The sequence below is a fragment of the Pollicipes pollicipes genome, unplaced genomic scaffold (genome assembly GCF_011947565.3).
Source record: "Pollicipes pollicipes isolate AB1234 unplaced genomic scaffold, Ppol_2.1 Scaffold_6686;HRSCAF=7923_pilon_pilon_pilon, whole genome shotgun sequence".
NCBI classification, from domain to species: domain Eukaryota; kingdom Metazoa; phylum Arthropoda; class Thecostraca; order Pollicipedomorpha; family Pollicipedidae; genus Pollicipes; species Pollicipes pollicipes.
In genome coordinates this window covers 39,134,623-39,149,927 of record NW_023596921.1, presented here as the reverse complement: position 1 = coordinate 39,149,927, position 15,305 = coordinate 39,134,623, and the positions used below count along the sequence as shown (strand labels likewise).

At 63.1% G+C, this 15,305-nt stretch overlaps 1 protein-coding gene across 1 annotated transcript in view; it reads left to right on the top strand.

Moving 5' to 3' along the window:
- The window catches only part of pod1 (coronin), a 20,424-nt gene extending 5,142 nt beyond the window's left edge, over positions 1–15,282 (top strand). Inside the window, exons 3-21 of the mRNA XM_037231867.1 lie at positions 3,099–3,250; positions 3,491–3,674; positions 4,058–4,269; positions 4,627–4,709; positions 5,050–5,177; positions 5,629–5,756; positions 6,035–6,181; positions 6,501–6,653; positions 7,113–7,157; positions 7,320–7,488; positions 7,762–7,875; positions 8,254–8,424; positions 9,186–9,409; positions 9,733–9,923; positions 10,279–10,417; positions 10,742–10,948; positions 11,277–11,412; positions 12,052–12,182; positions 13,069–15,282. Coding sequence (XP_037087762.1) covers positions 3,099–3,250; positions 3,491–3,674; positions 4,058–4,269; positions 4,627–4,709; positions 5,050–5,177; positions 5,629–5,756; positions 6,035–6,181; positions 6,501–6,653; positions 7,113–7,157; positions 7,320–7,488; positions 7,762–7,875; positions 8,254–8,424; positions 9,186–9,409; positions 9,733–9,923; positions 10,279–10,417; positions 10,742–10,948; positions 11,277–11,412; positions 12,052–12,182; positions 13,069–13,161 — 2,807 coding nt within the window. The 3' untranslated portion in view covers positions 13,162–15,282. The remainder of the gene's footprint in view (positions 1–3,098; positions 3,251–3,490; positions 3,675–4,057; positions 4,270–4,626; positions 4,710–5,049; positions 5,178–5,628; positions 5,757–6,034; positions 6,182–6,500; positions 6,654–7,112; positions 7,158–7,319; positions 7,489–7,761; positions 7,876–8,253; positions 8,425–9,185; positions 9,410–9,732; positions 9,924–10,278; positions 10,418–10,741; positions 10,949–11,276; positions 11,413–12,051; positions 12,183–13,068) is intronic.
- The last annotated feature ends 23 nt before the right edge of the window (positions 15,283–15,305 follow it).

Sequence of the window (15,305 nt, the reverse complement as noted above, 5' to 3'; positions counted from 1 at the left end):
GTTTTTGTAGGAAGGCCTTGGAAGAATCCGTCGTGACGTCACGGTATCGGGAGTTTTGTTGGCTCGGAGTGCGTACTTTTGGGTTAATAATAAATTGCAGTAATGGTTCTTCATCGCAGGGTGCCCACACTGCCTTTGGGTGCATTGTTTTGTTGTAAAATCAAGCAATCGCTGGATGGTCCAAGCAAATGTCATTGGCGTGGGCGATGTTTCAAGAACATGTGAGGAGTCACAAGGACCAGACAGTCTCCGGTAGTCGACAACTACGTGGTTCGTAGTCTGTGATGGCGTTCAGTGTCGGACGGAAACGAACTCGCGCCGCACGCTTGACTATTTGTGCCACTCTTTGACCCGTGTTTGCATGCCGGCTGGGTCCGCGTCTTGTGTGAGCGCCGTGACCAGTCCGGCGATGGCACACTCGGCCGTGATGGCCGGCTTCTGACGGCGGGGCGTGTGGTCCTGCGATGGGGCAAGCTACAGGTCGGCTTAGTCCGCGAAAAAAGCTGGGTGTTGGCAGGGACAAATAGCGTGTTAGAAGTTGTGTGTCATGCCCATAGCGAGGAAAATCGAAAAATTGCGTGCTTGTTTCTGCAGCTTCCCACGGTTTATTGTATCGTCTAGGCCGAAAAAGAGGCTCTCAAACTGGAAGGTGTTCATCTCAGCGCTCACCAATGTTGTTGTGGTGTGGCGACAAATTGTGAAACCCCACTCACGGATAGCCAAATCGCCCGTCTGAAAAAGTAGGACGCTGCAACCGGAACACGCGGCCGGTGTGCTGCAGTGAATACAGATAGATTCGTCACCATGGGTCGGCGACGGAGGTTGGTCGCTCGACGCCCGAACTGACAGTCTCTGTTGAGTCGTATGCGACCGCGACGGTTCTTGGGTGGTATCAGCTAACACTGGCGGACCACTGGGAACCAGCGGCATCATGCGCTCAAGGCTACGAAAATCATCACATTTTTTACATTGTCGCCATGGGCTGGCGCGAAAACGCCGGCTTCGCGCCTTTCCCGAGGGTCCACCAATGATGCTGCTGGACCTGCTGCTGCCAGCCCGGCCCCACCGTGCCTGTGGTGGCGGCGGTCGGCGCGCCGCGGTGGCGGTTCGGTGTACGGCGGTCAGTGCCTGTCCTGATCTCGCACGGCACCGGCGCTGCTCGCGCGGCGCCAGCCCGCTGCCGCTCCACGCGTGGTGGCCGGCGCCACCGGCTCGCCGTCCGGTCCCAGCCCGTCCACAAAAACCGGCCCTATTTCTAGCGGGGGCGCGCTTGAAGCCGGTCCTGCGGGGTACCTCTCGAAATAGAGCCGGCGATGAGGGCCGAGCGGCCGCCTCGACTCGGAGCTGGCCATGATTGTCACCGGCTGTAGAATATTGCGAGCTGACGGGATCGGCTGCGAGAGTGCGCGATGCAGTGCGTCTCCGCAGCATCCCACTCGACTTCTGCGCGTTTTCGGCAGCGTGAGTTCTGAAGGTTCTGCATAGGTTGTCCTGGGCGCAAAGTACATGCTAAGCAGAGCTGATGTGCGTCTGAGCCAAGATCCACGGGGCGCCGCCTCCGTTCGGGGAGCATTTTGCCCGCAGTCTTTCTCGTCACGCTTGTTTCGTCCTTGACGAAGTGGCGACGTCTCGCGTCCTGAGCGCCGGTGGGACGACCGCGGAGTCCTGCCGTAGGTGTCTGACCGGGACCGGGACGCCGCGCGAGCCGCCGTGGGTGTCTGACCGGGATCGGGGCCGGGACGCAGCGCGAGCCGCCGTGGGTGTCTGACCGGGACCGGGGTCGGGACGCAGCGCGAGCCGCCGTGGGTGTCTGACCGGGACCGGGGTCGGGACGCAGCGCGAGCCGCCGTGGGTGTCTGACCGGGACCGGGACGCCGCGCGAGCCGCCGTGGGTGTCTGACCGGGACCGGGACGCCCCGCGAGTCGCCGTAGGTGTCTGACCGGAACCGGGACGCCGCGCGAGCCGCCGTGTGTGTCTGACCGGGACCGGGGTCGGGACGCAGCGCGAGCCGCCGTGGGTGTCTGACCGGGACCGGGGTCGGGACGCAGCGCGAGCCGCCGTGGGTGTCTGACCGGGACCGGGGTCGGGACGCAGCGCGAGCCGCCGTGGGTGTCTGACCGGGACCGGGACACCGCGCGAGCCGCCGTGGGTGTCTGACCGGGACCGGGACGCCCCGCGAGTCGCCGTAGGTGTCTGACCGGGGGCGGGACACCGCGCGAGCCGCCGTGTGCGGGCGCCGCCGCGGCCGGCCGGACCCGGACAGGAAGTTCGGACGGTGCAGCGCCGCTGCGGGAAGTGGCGCTGATAGATACGGTGGTCGCCGGGTCCGGCCGCGGCTGCACCGAGACAAATCGAACGCTAACTCGACTGGCCGGGTGTGACGTGCCGCTTTGTGTGGCCCTGGGTGTCTGCCGCCACGTGGGCGTTGGGTGGGCCATGCCGCCGGGCTCAGTTGAATGTCACATGGTCGAACGCGAATGACCGAGGCTAGCCGACAGTGCCATGGTGGACATTTCTCGCGGCGGAATTTTGTTGCGGGTGCTCAGAAAAGATGTCCAACTTGTTGCACGCTCCATCTCGGTGAAAAGCCTCGTCTAGTAGTTCTGCAGTGGTCGATTTTTGTGGGTTTTGTAAATGTGCGAGCCACTGTTTGTAATTCGAAATATTTTTCTAGCTTCAGTCGTCATCTTGAGCATATCAGCGCCTCTATGCCACGCGATTGTCGAATTTACTGAGCAAGCTGCGGTTGATGCCCATGCTGTTGGCTTCTTAGTTATTATTAGCCGCAGATATAAGCAGTCGAGAGTAAGCACAGAAGGCATGCAATTCGCAAGCTGAATGCAGCGTTGCTACTGGTTGCTGCTGTCTTGGTGAAGGTTAGGATTGGAAGGACCCTTGGGTCCCATTGTTTTTGGAGCAAATGAAGCAGCCATTCAATTTTCCGTACGCTGTTGCAGCCAGCAATTGATTGTGGACGTGAATTATTGAAGAAGTTGTAATCACAGCTCGTTCTTGAAATGCTCGATCCCACCTGATTTTGCGAAAGCACGCGCGCGGTTACGACGAAGTAGCTGATGGTTTGCTGTGTCGCCAACAGATGGCGGTAGCGTGGCCATCCTGCCGGTGAATGAGACGGGCCGGCAGGACCACGGTCCGCCGCTGCTGGCCGCGCACGCCGACTGCGTCACCGACATGACCTTCTCGCCGTTCGATGACGGCCTGCTGGCCACCGGCTCAGCCGACTGTACGGTAAGGCTGACCTGGTGACCTGGTAATTTGCTGACTTGGTGGCCTGGTGGTGTGGCCCACGTTCTGACCTCGTCTATGTGGTGACCCGGCCTGTGCTGTGATGCGACCTACGTGATGGTGTGACCCATATGGTAACTGAGGTCACATGGTGTCGCAGCCTGCAGTTAGTGGGAGCACAGGGTGAGGTGAGCCAGGCCGGCGGACGACTGACCCCTCCCCTCCCCCACTCCCCTCTGACAGGTGCGGGTGTGGAGCGTGCCGGAGGGCGGCCTGGAGCCGGGCCTGGAGCCGGAGCTGTCGCTGGACGCCGCCGACCGCCGCCTAGAGCGCGTGCTCTTCCACCCGACCGCCGACTGTCTGCTGTCGGCCGCCTTCGGCACCACCGTCCGCCTGTGGGACATCCTGCACCAGAAGCAGCTGTATTGTGAGCGCGCCTTACGCTGCCGTCCTTGGACTCGGTTGTTGGATAACCTGTGGGATGAGCATATCTTATGTGCGTCTGCTAACCACACCCCGCAAGGGTATTAGGCGCCGTGCCAAGCGAGATCGAGTGCACTTACATTCTACTGTTGTGAGCAGCGATGAACTATGGTGATATACTGGTATGTGGCTTTAGTGGAATGTCCCAAAGCTTGCTATGCACGCAGTCTGTAACGCCCCCACATGCAGTGTGTGACCCCCACGACCCTCACGTCCAGTGTGGGACGGCCTCATGTGCACCGGCGGTGTCGGGCCCCCGTCTCGCGAGACCCACAGCCTGACGCACTCCCCGGCGCCACCTGTGACCCTCGGCCGTGCTGTCACCAGCCTGGGACGGCCACGGTGACCAGGTGCAGTCCATGTCGTGGCGCGGCGACGGCGGCTGCCTGGCCACCACCTCCCGCGACACGCTGCTGCGCGTGCTCGACCCGCGCGCCGACAAGGTCTGCCACGAGGGCGAGGCGCACGTCGGCTCCCGCGACAGCTGGGTCACCTGGCTCGGCTGCACCGAGAAGCTGGTCACCACCGGCTTCGACCAGGTCGGCAGACGCCACGCTCTGGCGGGGCTGGCGGGAGGTTCTCCGTCGATGCCCGGCTGCGTGCCACAGGGATGCCAGCCTGCCCCCCCCCCCCCGCAGTGCGGCGCGGTCACTGGTTGGCTCGTCCGGTGTGGGCTCGTGGGACAGCGTGTATGCCTGCGTGCCTTTGTGTCTGGTTCGTTGTCATGTCATCCCCAAAGTAACGTTGTCTGATATGGCTCTCACGATTCGACTCGGTCGTGGTGCTGGGAATGTTTGTCGCCGTGCGGCCGGCGGTTTACGGCGCTGGCGTGTCCGGACGTGCTCTGGCAGCGCAGTCCGTCACGTGACGGGCGGTGGCCGCGCGGTCCGTTTCAGTACCGGCAGCGGCAGGTGACGCTGCGCGACCTGCGGAAGCCGGAGCGCCCGCTCAAGACGCTCACCTCCGACAGCTGCACCGGGTGAGCCGCCGCCGACGGCCACCAGCTGGCGCCAGCTGCCGCATGGCGCAGGAGGGCGCCGGGTGATCACTGGGCGAGGCCCCTCGCCTCGCTGAGCGGCTCCCCAAACTGCTGAATGGGTGCAGGTGTTGGCTTCGGGCTGGCTGGTTCGCCGGGCTGGACGATCCGCGTTGTATCGGGTGGCTGGCGCCAGTGCCGCACAGTGATAGCTCGCTCAACATCACACCCCTCTTCAAGCGAGCTGTGTCTCACACGACTGCATTTTCACCGGCAGCGGTTGGATGGCCGTACCGCACGTGACTCACGCCTTACTTGACGTGAGCGACCCGTTTCGTTGCAGGATCCTGGTGCCGCTGTACGACGCTGACACGGGCATGCTGTTCTTGGCCGGCAAGGGCGACACCTCCATCTCGTACATGGAGGTCACTGACAAGGAGCCGTTCTTCGTGGAAGGGATCAAGCACACCGGTGGGTGCTGTTGCTAAATCTGTCGACGAGAGGCAACTCTCACTCAATACTCGTTAAGGCTGTATTGTATTGTATCGCACTGCGTTCGCGGTTTGGACGGTTTGGGCCGTGCCGCGGGCGGCAGCTTTGCACGGAGCTCGCGGGGGAAGGGGTCGGTTGCGGCCTGTGGCGGGCTTGGAGGTAGGCTTGCGGTGTGCCGTTGTTTATTACAGCATAGGGTTTTGCACGCTGGTGCCCTCAGTGATGCGGCATTTGTCTGTGTTTGCTTGACGGGGGCTCTGTATGTGAAGCACCCACTGCTGAAAGCCTGGCCTGACGTCTCGCCCGGCACTCTGTCACGCTAGAAGTGCGCGTGTGTGTGTTCGTGTTTGATTTGTCGCTGTCGAGTCCAAGCGCCTGAAACTCCACGCAACGCTCGGCTTCATCGGCGCCACGTCTCCGCACTCTGCAGGCGAGCAGACGAAGGGAGCGTGCCTGGTGCCGAAGCGCGCCCTGGACGTGATGAACGCCGAGGTGAACCGCATTCTGCAGCTGACCTCCCAGGCGGTGGTGCCGATCACCTACCAGGTGCCCAGGAAGGTGAGCAGGATCCGGCGGGCACAACGCGTTTGGGTCCTGGTGGAGCTCAGAGCTCGGGTCGTGTTGAGTGGCTTTCGTGACTCTCCCTGCGGGCGTTTCCTCAGTGTGCCTGGTCGTGTCACTTTTTTTCCTGTGAATGGCCGGCTGTACTCTACGGTCGGTTCGCGTGACTGACCGTAAAAGCGTCGGTGCATCCCCGGGCGCGCCCACCCCAGCCGGCAGCCCTTCGTACCCCCTGAGCCGCGGCCCGGCCGTGTGACCCCGCCTGGCCGCCGCAGACGTACCGCGACTTCCACGGCGACCTGTACCCGGACACGCCCGGCTGCGACCCGGCCATGTCGGCGGCCCAGTGGTGGGCTGGCGCCGACCGGCCGCCGCGGCGCGTCTCGCTCGACCCGGCCAAGGTGGTCATCACCGACCTGCAGGTGCGGACGGACCGGCGGCGCCACGCGCTCCGCTGCCCGCGGCCGGCGGCCGGGCCTCGTGAATGCCGAATGCGGATGCATGGTGGATAGTTAGTTATCGATGCGGTTAGCCCGAGATGGGCTGGCGGTGTGGTTGCGCCTTAGTGTGGATATCTTGCCGATTTAACCAGTACCTTATTTTCCCACTACCATCACTAGCCCGTGTTTTGTGTTCGTGTGCAGGCTCACACTAACATTGCTAATGCAGTTTTTACCGAGTGATGCTGCTCCGGTGCTTTTTCATTTGAGTGTGAATAACATGGTCGGCGCGCCTTACCAGCGGCGGCGGGGCCGGCTGGTGGACAGACATAACGAGCCAGAGCCATCTGGTGAGGAGGCAGACAACAAGAGCCTCTCTGAGTCCACACCAGAGGTCAAACACGTTCCCTCAAAGCCGACGCCGCTGGCCAAGCCCACAAACCTGGGGCCCAAGGTATGCTGGGTTGTCTGGACCCCCCGCTGTTAAGCTGAGCGACGGAGCGCCGCATGACGGCCGGAACATGAGTATTATTTGGATTGCACATAGGGACGCATGCTAACTATTGTACTCTAGCCTTAGCCTGCTTTTCTTAAACGGACAGGCATTATGCCGGGTGGTTGCGGATGGCCACCTCTTGCTCAAGTGTACATTATGCGGACTCGTGCGCACCTGTGCCCCCCCCCCCCCCGCAGCATAGCACCACTGCATGTGTCTCGAACCCCCGCCGAAGGAGAGGTGTCTCAGAAGCAGACGTGTTACGCTGTGTGCTCTGCGGCACACTGCGGGGTCTGTGCCGTCTGCTGACCAGAACTTACCGCGCAGCAGCCCCTGATGGCTGAGGGTGACCGGCCACGCGCCGCGTGTCTCTCGCCCCCTCAAATGCAGCCGCCTCAGCTACGATCGCGGTTTCAGCCGTACGCGCCGCCCAAGCCGGCCGCGGTGTCGGTGCGGCCCGAGCCGCCGCCGCCGGCCGAGCAGGCGCCGTCGTCCGACGCGCCGGCCCCCTGGCGGAGGCCGCGGCCCGCCGCCGGCCCCAAGCCGGCACCGAAGCCGTCGGCGCCAGCACCAGCGCCGGAGCCGGCGCCGGAGCCGGAGGACGGGGTGGAGCTGCGCCGCGCCGCCGGTGACGCGCCGCCGCCGCCGCCGGCCGAGCGGCAGGAGGAGGGCGCCGGCGAGCGGCGCAGCGCCTTAGAGCTGCGCAGAGCCTACGAGCAGCGTCTCAGCTCTGTCGAGGAGAAGCCCGTCTCGCCACCCATGCCCAAGCGCACCTCGGTCAACAAGTCGTTCCGTGAGTGGGGCGCGGCTGGCGGGAGTGGGCTGAAGGCCGGTGGGGGTGGGCCGAGGGCTGGCGGGAATGAGCTGAAGGCTGGCGGGGTGGGCTGAGGGCTGGTGGGGGTGGACTGAAGGCTGGTGGGATGGAATGGAGAAGGCCGCTTCATGGCCGCTGGTGGTGGCAGTGTTGGCTGAATAGCACGGCGCGTGTTTGCGGCCATGTCACTGTTCGCATCCTTTGCCGATACGTTTTTGCCGGCTGACCTCCCCGCCGTGTCTATTGCACCAGGACGCGTCAGCAAGTGTCGGTTCATGAAGGCCACGCCGGTGCACAAGTCCGAACAGTTCGAGAACATCAAGAACCTCAACAAATCGACCACCAACGAGTGCAACGGCATCTACGGTGCGTTCCGGACGGGGCCTCGGCAGTGGTGCTCCGCATTGCGCCGCCGCAGATTATCTGCACGTTACGGCGCGATTGTCGCCGCCTTGATCTGGGAATCGAGGCGGCGACAGTTAGAACACACTGTGTATTGGTGCGGCTCTCATGACTACATCATGATGAAAGTGCGCTGACGTGCGCCTGTCGGCACTGAGCGCCACGGCGCGGACCCCACCCGCCGTGTGACGTAGGCCTGTGGCCGCCTCCGACGGCCGCCGTACCCGTCGGTCACCTGCGCCGTTCTGCAGCCCCGGCGCCGCCAGTGCGCCTCGTCTGCCGTGCCCGGTGCGCCGTGTCTGCCGCGCCCGGTCCGCCTCTAGCCGCTTCCTCCCGCTCCAGCCAACCCGGAGTACACGGCCATCCTGCTGGCCGGGCCGGGCGGCAAGGTGTGCGTCCTGAACATGCAGAGGCCGGGTCGGCAGCCGGACGGCGTGGTGCCGTGTCTGCTCAACGGCGCCAAGGTCATGGACTTCTCCTGGGACCCGTTCGACAACTCGCGCATCGCCGTCGGTGAGAGCGGCGGTGGCGCTGGCGCTGGCGTGTCGCCGGCACTGGCGGGGCAGGGGGGGGGGGGGGGGAGGCGTGCGTGTGTCTCCCGGAGACGCGGCGCAGCGGGTCACGTGGGACGCGGTGGGTGCAGCTGGCGGCCTCGTCTCTGGGTGGGTGAGTGTCGTCGGCTCGGCTGTCTGGTTTTTGCGCCGCGGCGCTCTGCGGGTGGGCGGTGTTCTCTGATCGCAGCAGTTGTAGCTGTCGAGTGCATGTTGAGACCTCATTCGTCGGTGGAAAACATTCGCTATGAAGGTCGCGCGTGAGTTCCACGCGTTCGTGACCGTGGGTTTGACGGGAGATAGTTGTCTTGTCATTCCTGTGAGCGCATACCATTGTGCCGTGGCACATGTCCGTATTGGTCACGAAGACTGACTAGTGCAGTGTTGTGAAACTCGACCCGAGTTGTACCGCACTCAACGTATGTCGTGCGTGGAAAACTGTGGGACCCGGCTATTGACAACATGCAATAACAGCGAGTGACTGGTTACGACTCCAGCTCTTATTGGCCAGTGAGCTCGGCTCTTGCCCGTCTGGTCAGCCGCTAACCTCCTGTCAGCCGCTGAGGTCGGCTTCTGCCCGTCTGGTCAGCCTCTAACCTCTTGTCAGCCGGTGAGCTCGGCTCTTTCCCGTCTGGTCAGTCGCTAACCTCTTGTCAGCCGGTGAGGCTCGGCTTCTACCCGCCTGGCCAGCCGCTGATGGTCTGTGCCGCCCTCCACGGCCAGGCTGCGATGACGGCTGCGTCCGCGTGTGGCGCATCCCGGCCGGCGGTCTGACCGAGCCGACCAACGAGTGCGAGACAACGCTGGCGGTGCACCAGGAGCGGCTGCTGACGCTGCAGTATCACCCGCTGGCCGACGGCGTGCTGGCCTCGGCCGGCCAGGACCGGCGCGTCATCGTCTGGGACCGCGAGCGGCCGCGGCTCGAGCTCGAGACCCACCCGGACCAGGTGAGCGGCCAGCGCTGGACACTCGGCCGGCACCGTCTGGTGCCCCCCATGACATGTGTTCGGGTGGTCTGTACTGCTTTCTTGGAAGTAGAAAACCCGTCCGTCGGGGTGCTTTCTCTCGGAGCAAGTTTAAAGTCTGGCGTGGTTACGGTGTTTCTGACAGGTTCCGATGTGTTTCTTTGGCCGCGCTCTCCCTCTCCTAGCAAGTTTTCAGTGTGATGTGTTCACGTTGTCTCTGACAGGTTCCGATGTGTTTATTTGTTTGGCTACGCCGCTGTACGCTTTTGGCCGCTCACCCGCCTGCCTCTAACGTTTCCCCCCAGATCTTCAGCCTGGCGTGGTCGCCGTGCGGCCGGTACCTGGCCACGCTCTGCAAGGACGCTCGCCTGCGCGTGTTCGAGCCGCGCGCCGGCCCCGAGCCGCTGCGAGTCGGGGACAGCCACCGTGGGCCACGCGGTGGCCGCGTCTGCTGGGTCCTGGGCGGCCACTACCTCATCACCACCGGCTTCGACAAGTGAGGACACGGCCCGGGACCGGGGGCGTGCTCAGGTTCGGGGACGTGGGCTTTTGTCTCTTGCGTTCAGCCGCTGCAATGGGTGATGACGCGTGATGTCACCTTCGATGGTGAAAGTGTAGGCTGGTTTCATAGCGGATAGGAGACGGATCATTAAGCACGGGCGACGTGCGGGTTAGTTCCATGGGTTTCGGTGCGGCTGAATAACGGGCAGGCATTTCCACATGCTGAGCACGATGTGACGTCACCATCGAGCTCAAGTCCCGATGTTTCGCCCGTTGGTCGGGCGTGTGCGCCGTTTCTCTGGGTGTGCCGTGCGTCCGGACCGTGCACGTGCGCCGGCTTTGTCGCGCAGGAGCTCGGAGCGCCAGATCAGCCTGTACCGGGCGTCCGACCTCGAGCGGCCGGTGACGACGCTCTCGCTGGACGTGTCGCCGTCCATCCTGATGCCCCACTACGACCCGGACACCAGCACGCTCTTCCTCACCGCCAAGGTGCGCCGCCGCCGTGCTGCCATCTGGCGCGCTGTGCGCGAACCGCGGACAGCGGCGGCACGCGGCCGTGTTTGGGTGAAGCGAGACCCGCTCTTGCTCAGTAGAGAAAGGCCAGAGTTGTCTGTGTTACCAGTCTCGATCCACCCTGACTCGTGCTCACACGGCATCTGCCGCGATACGCTGACTCAAACTCGTCGCAATGGTGCTCTCCGCGTCGTAGGCCTGCCTGGCTACTGTCCACCGCTACCCCGTCACCACCGGAGCCGTCCGCAGCGGCCGTCGGGGCGCACTGCTTGCCTGACGCGCCGCCCGCGCCGCCGACAGGGCGACACCTCGGTGCTGGGGTACGAGGTGGCCGAGGACTACCCGCACCTGTTCCCGCTGACGCCGTACAAGACGCCCAGCTGCCACCAGGGCGTGGCCTTCCTGCCCAAGTCGGTGTGCGACGTGCGCAAGGTGGAGTTCGCCCGCTGCGTGCGGCTGCTGCCGACCGCTGCCGTACCCATCTCGTTCTCCGTGCCGCGGGTCAAGGTCAGTGGCTGGCGGTCGCGGGTCTGGCGGCCACCGGACAGCGGGGCTCGTGGAGCGAATCTGGATTGCAGGAATGCTTGAGTGGACACGCCGTTGCGCCATGGCTCTCCGTACCCGGGGCTTTGGGTACTAGTTGAGGATTTGTGGACATGGCGCGGAGCTGCTGTGGTGTTCCGTGCCGTCCGGTCCGAGCAAATGCGCAGTCACCGCATTAGGGGAGATCATATCTGCCGAACTCCTCACGCACGCCGGAGCGCCCGCGTGTGCAGCGCTCCTGCGTGCTGTGTCGAGCCGTCAGCTGACCTCCAGCCTGTCGCCGCACCGGCAGGCGGACCTGTTCCAGGACGACCTGTTCCCGCCCACCCGCGTCACCTGGGAGGCCACCATGACGGCCGAGGAGTGGCTGGGAGGGGCGAACGTGCCGGCCCGCCTGCTGGACCTCCAGCCGGACGACATGGTGCCCCGTAAGCTGGCCGCTCCGGCGCTCGGACGTGGGTGGTGCTGGGGATGTGGGCTGGACAGACAGGCTGCAGATGATGAGGCGTGGTTTTGAAGTTGTAGGTGCGGGTATTTGATGGGTTGTTGTGGCTTTTAGTCTGTGCTTGCATGGTGCATACTTCGGGTTTCGCGCTGGATAGGAGGCCTTTTGGCGAGCTTGTGGTGCGTTGAGAAGTAGCGGTGTCACTGACGTGTGTACTAATGCAGTCATTAGTGTCATACGGTGTGGATGCTCTGTGCGTCTTTAGTTGTTAAGTTGGCCTCTAGTTAGTCTCGTTGCATCTGGTATCATCTTGCATTGACCCGTTATGCGGCCCGTCTGGCGTTTGCATCAGTTTAATATCCGTTTGTATTGTCATATTACGTCTGTCGTGTATTGTGATATCAGGCCATCGTGTGTGTTTATTTGTACGACATCATGTATGCCGTGTGCGGTTTTGGTGTACTTTTACCCCTGCTGGGTGCTGCGCCGGTGATATGTTTTGTCATCCGCGTCTCTTTCGCGTATTCTTGTCCCTCTGTTCGCTGTGTTCCTGCCCCTGGCGCTCCGTGAGCTGGAGCTGTGTGCGAACTTCTCTGGACTCGCTCCCCTGTACCGATTCCAGTGAGCAAGGAGAAGGGCGGTGTGGACGCGCCGAAGAAGGCGCAGCCGGCCGGCCCCAAGGCGACCAACGGCCAGCACTCCACCCCGATCTCGTCGTTCGCACCCAAACCGGACAAGAAGAAGGGCCAAGAGGTGAGCAGCACCGGCGCAGTCAGAACAGTCGCGTGGCTCGGGCGCGCTCGTGCTGGGAGTGCGCCTGTACCGGTCATTGTTGTTTTTTATGTCGCCAGTTAGGCAATCTTGCCTTTTCCAGGGGAACGTGCTGCGTTGCGCCTGGCAACGCTCGCGGTTTTTGCGCCGGCTTTGGGCGTGCTCCACCGTTATGCGGCGTTTTTGTCGCATGGAAAAACTGGTCTGTCGCTGGCCTTGAGGCGGCTCGCGTCGTCTCGATTGTCACGAGGGACTCCGACCCTTCTCATTGCCGTTGTAGTCCCGCCCTCCTTGCCTCGCATAGTTGACCCGAGGGACCAGTTGTCTTTGGAGATCAGCTGCCTAGTTCACGGGCTCTGTGTAAGCCTGCCAGTTGGCCAGGTTTGGAGGGAGGGGGGGGGGGGGGGGGGGTAGTGTTACACTGCCACCGTCACTGACCAGCTGCTGGCTGGCCTGGAGTGGACAGCAGCTGGTGCACTGCGGGCCGGCCGCCGTTGCGTGAGCGCCGCTGGGCAGTGGCTAATCCGCTCCAGTGGCGGTGTGTTGACGGGATGTCGGGTCACCAGGTGTAACCAGGCTAGTAAGAAGGCATCAAGCTCCCTCGCTGATGATCGATCCTCGTTGTGCCAGCCAGTCGTCGTGATCGGGATCACAAGTAAAGACGACAAGTACCAGAGCACATTTCATTGATCGATAACCTTTTCAATCTTTACCTGCTGTGTACTGAAGGTCACTTACGATCAGCATAAGAAGTGGCAGTGTCACCAGCCGGGCCGGTGTTGCGCGTGCCTCCTCGGCTCGGGGCCGCCGAGCCGGCCTGCTCGGCCCGGAGCGTTCGGCCTGACCCGGCGGCGGCGGCCTGTTGCAGCTGGAGTCGTCGCTCAGCGACAAGCTGGCCACCAACTTCACGCTGGAGCAGGACACCATGGAGGGCGTGGCCGAGGAGGAGTGGGACGAGTGAGCGCGCCCGAGCCGCGCAGCAGAGCCGGGGTCACGGCCGCAGCCGAACCCACGACAGGACCCGGACCCGGACCCGGACCCGGACCCGGACCCGGACCCGGACCCGGACCCGGACTTGGATCTGGACTGGATCTGGATCGGATCTGGAGCCGGACTCGGACCCGGATCTGGACCCGGACCCGCAGCCGCAGTCGCAGCCAACTGAGTGCTCGCCAGACCCTCTGTCGCGATGTCGCTGTCCGTCACACCGGTGACGGCAGCCGGCCCCCCGGTCCTGCGCACCGGGCGCCGACCCCCGACAGGCCGCGGCGGCGGCTGGCCGCTGCCGGCCTCTCCAGCCCACCTTCCAAGCAGAGACGCTTCCGGTCCGCCGTCTGAGCTGGTGGGATGCTTCGCGTTAGGGATGGAAATTCGGGAGGGGCGAGATTATCTCCACGTTCGTAGTCACGCTGCTATTTGTATTGTCGTGGTGTGCAAAGGCGATCGGGTTTTTGCGTGGTCGTGCGCGGCATGGTCGTCGTCCCCGTGCTGGAACGCGGCTGACCGAGGTCAACAATCCGCCTGGCAAATCGTTTTGTACGCTGCGTTTCACGGGAAGTGCCATTCTTTTGGGATTCGTGTACGTACCGCCTGCAGTGGTGCCACCACCGAACAAATCACCAGTGCAGGGTCCCGTGTCCCGCTAGTGAGCACCATATGCTCTGTGATACTTCGCATATGTCTTTTCTTGTATCTCAGATTTATGTTAGGCCGGGTGCTCGGCTGCCACCAAAGCATTTCCGCTGGTCTTTGGGCAGGGGCGGGCGTCGGCCCAGCGCCGCCGAATGGTCTGTGAACGTGTGGGACCAGCATGCGCTGTATCGTCGGTCATAGCTAGCTGTAAGTGCGCCCCGTGGCGCTCGACGGCGCGCGGTGCGCCCGCCCCGATCAGCCGTGGGGGACGCCCGGTGCCGGCCGCCGTCGCTTCACCTCGGCGCGGCGGGGTGTCGCTGCGGACTGCCCCGGGAGCACGCGCTTTCGGAAATCAGTCTTATTGTGCTCCAAAGGCTTCGTATTTTGTATTCTTGTGTTTAGTAGATGTCGGATGCGGTTGCAGACGGCAGCCGCCGCTGCTCGGACGTAGGGTTGTGCGCTTTGGGCGCGCGCCTCGACGGATATGGTCTTCGCTCATCCCTCGTTTGGATAGCGCGATTCTAAGACTTCGTGAGTGTACCCGGCTGCGGAGATCGAAATACTTCGCCTGCGGTTACGTGTAACGTGCTCTCGCGTCAAGTCGTGATTATGTCTCTCATCGTGATTGTCATCTCCAAATCATGTCTTTTCAGCGTTGTGCCGCCTGTCTTGGTTGCCTGCAGCATCGCTGGTTATGCTCATTTCGATTTAAACTTACTGCCACGACTGGGAAAGCCAGGCTACCCGGTCTTGCGGCATGCATGTGTACTCGCGATCCAGAAATTGTGCTTTTAACCGCCTTCCGCTGAAACAGGGAAGCACTGCCAAGTGTAGTTACTGCTTTCCCGTGGCTCCGTGCCGCCGGTTCGGCACCATTTCCTTGTGTTGGTCGGTGTGTTTTGCCGGGATCAGCAGTTCGCTTAGTTCCGCGGCCCGCCGCCGAGCAGCGCGCTAGTCGAGGCGACTAGTCGGATGAGCTTGCCGTGAGTTGCGTTCTTTTCTACCGTGTGTCCTACTTGTCGTCGCACAACCGGAGCAGAACACAGTAGTGTGTTAACTGAACTAGTTCTGAGTGTGGAAATATATCCTACAAAACGCACATTTTTTATGGTGAGCTATGATCCGAGGAAGGCGTTGCAATGGACGCGAACGCGTCAGAAGTTATCACTGCCGCTTATTGCGCTGCTTGGTAAGGGTGGGTTCCTGGGCGCCTGTATACGCTATAGCTTGGAGTGGACGTAATGACAGGCCTCGATCCGAGGACCCCGATCCAGGGACTCCAACCCGAGGGCCCCGACCTCAGGGCTCCAACCTGGGGGCCCGATCTCAAGGGCTCCGACCTTAGGGCCCCGACAAGGGGGTCTCGATCCAAGAACTCTGATCTGAGGGCTCCGACCCGAGGACCCCGACCTGAAAGCTCCGACTCTAGGGCCCCGATCCGAGTGCCCGAACCGAGCGCCGCGACTGGTATCC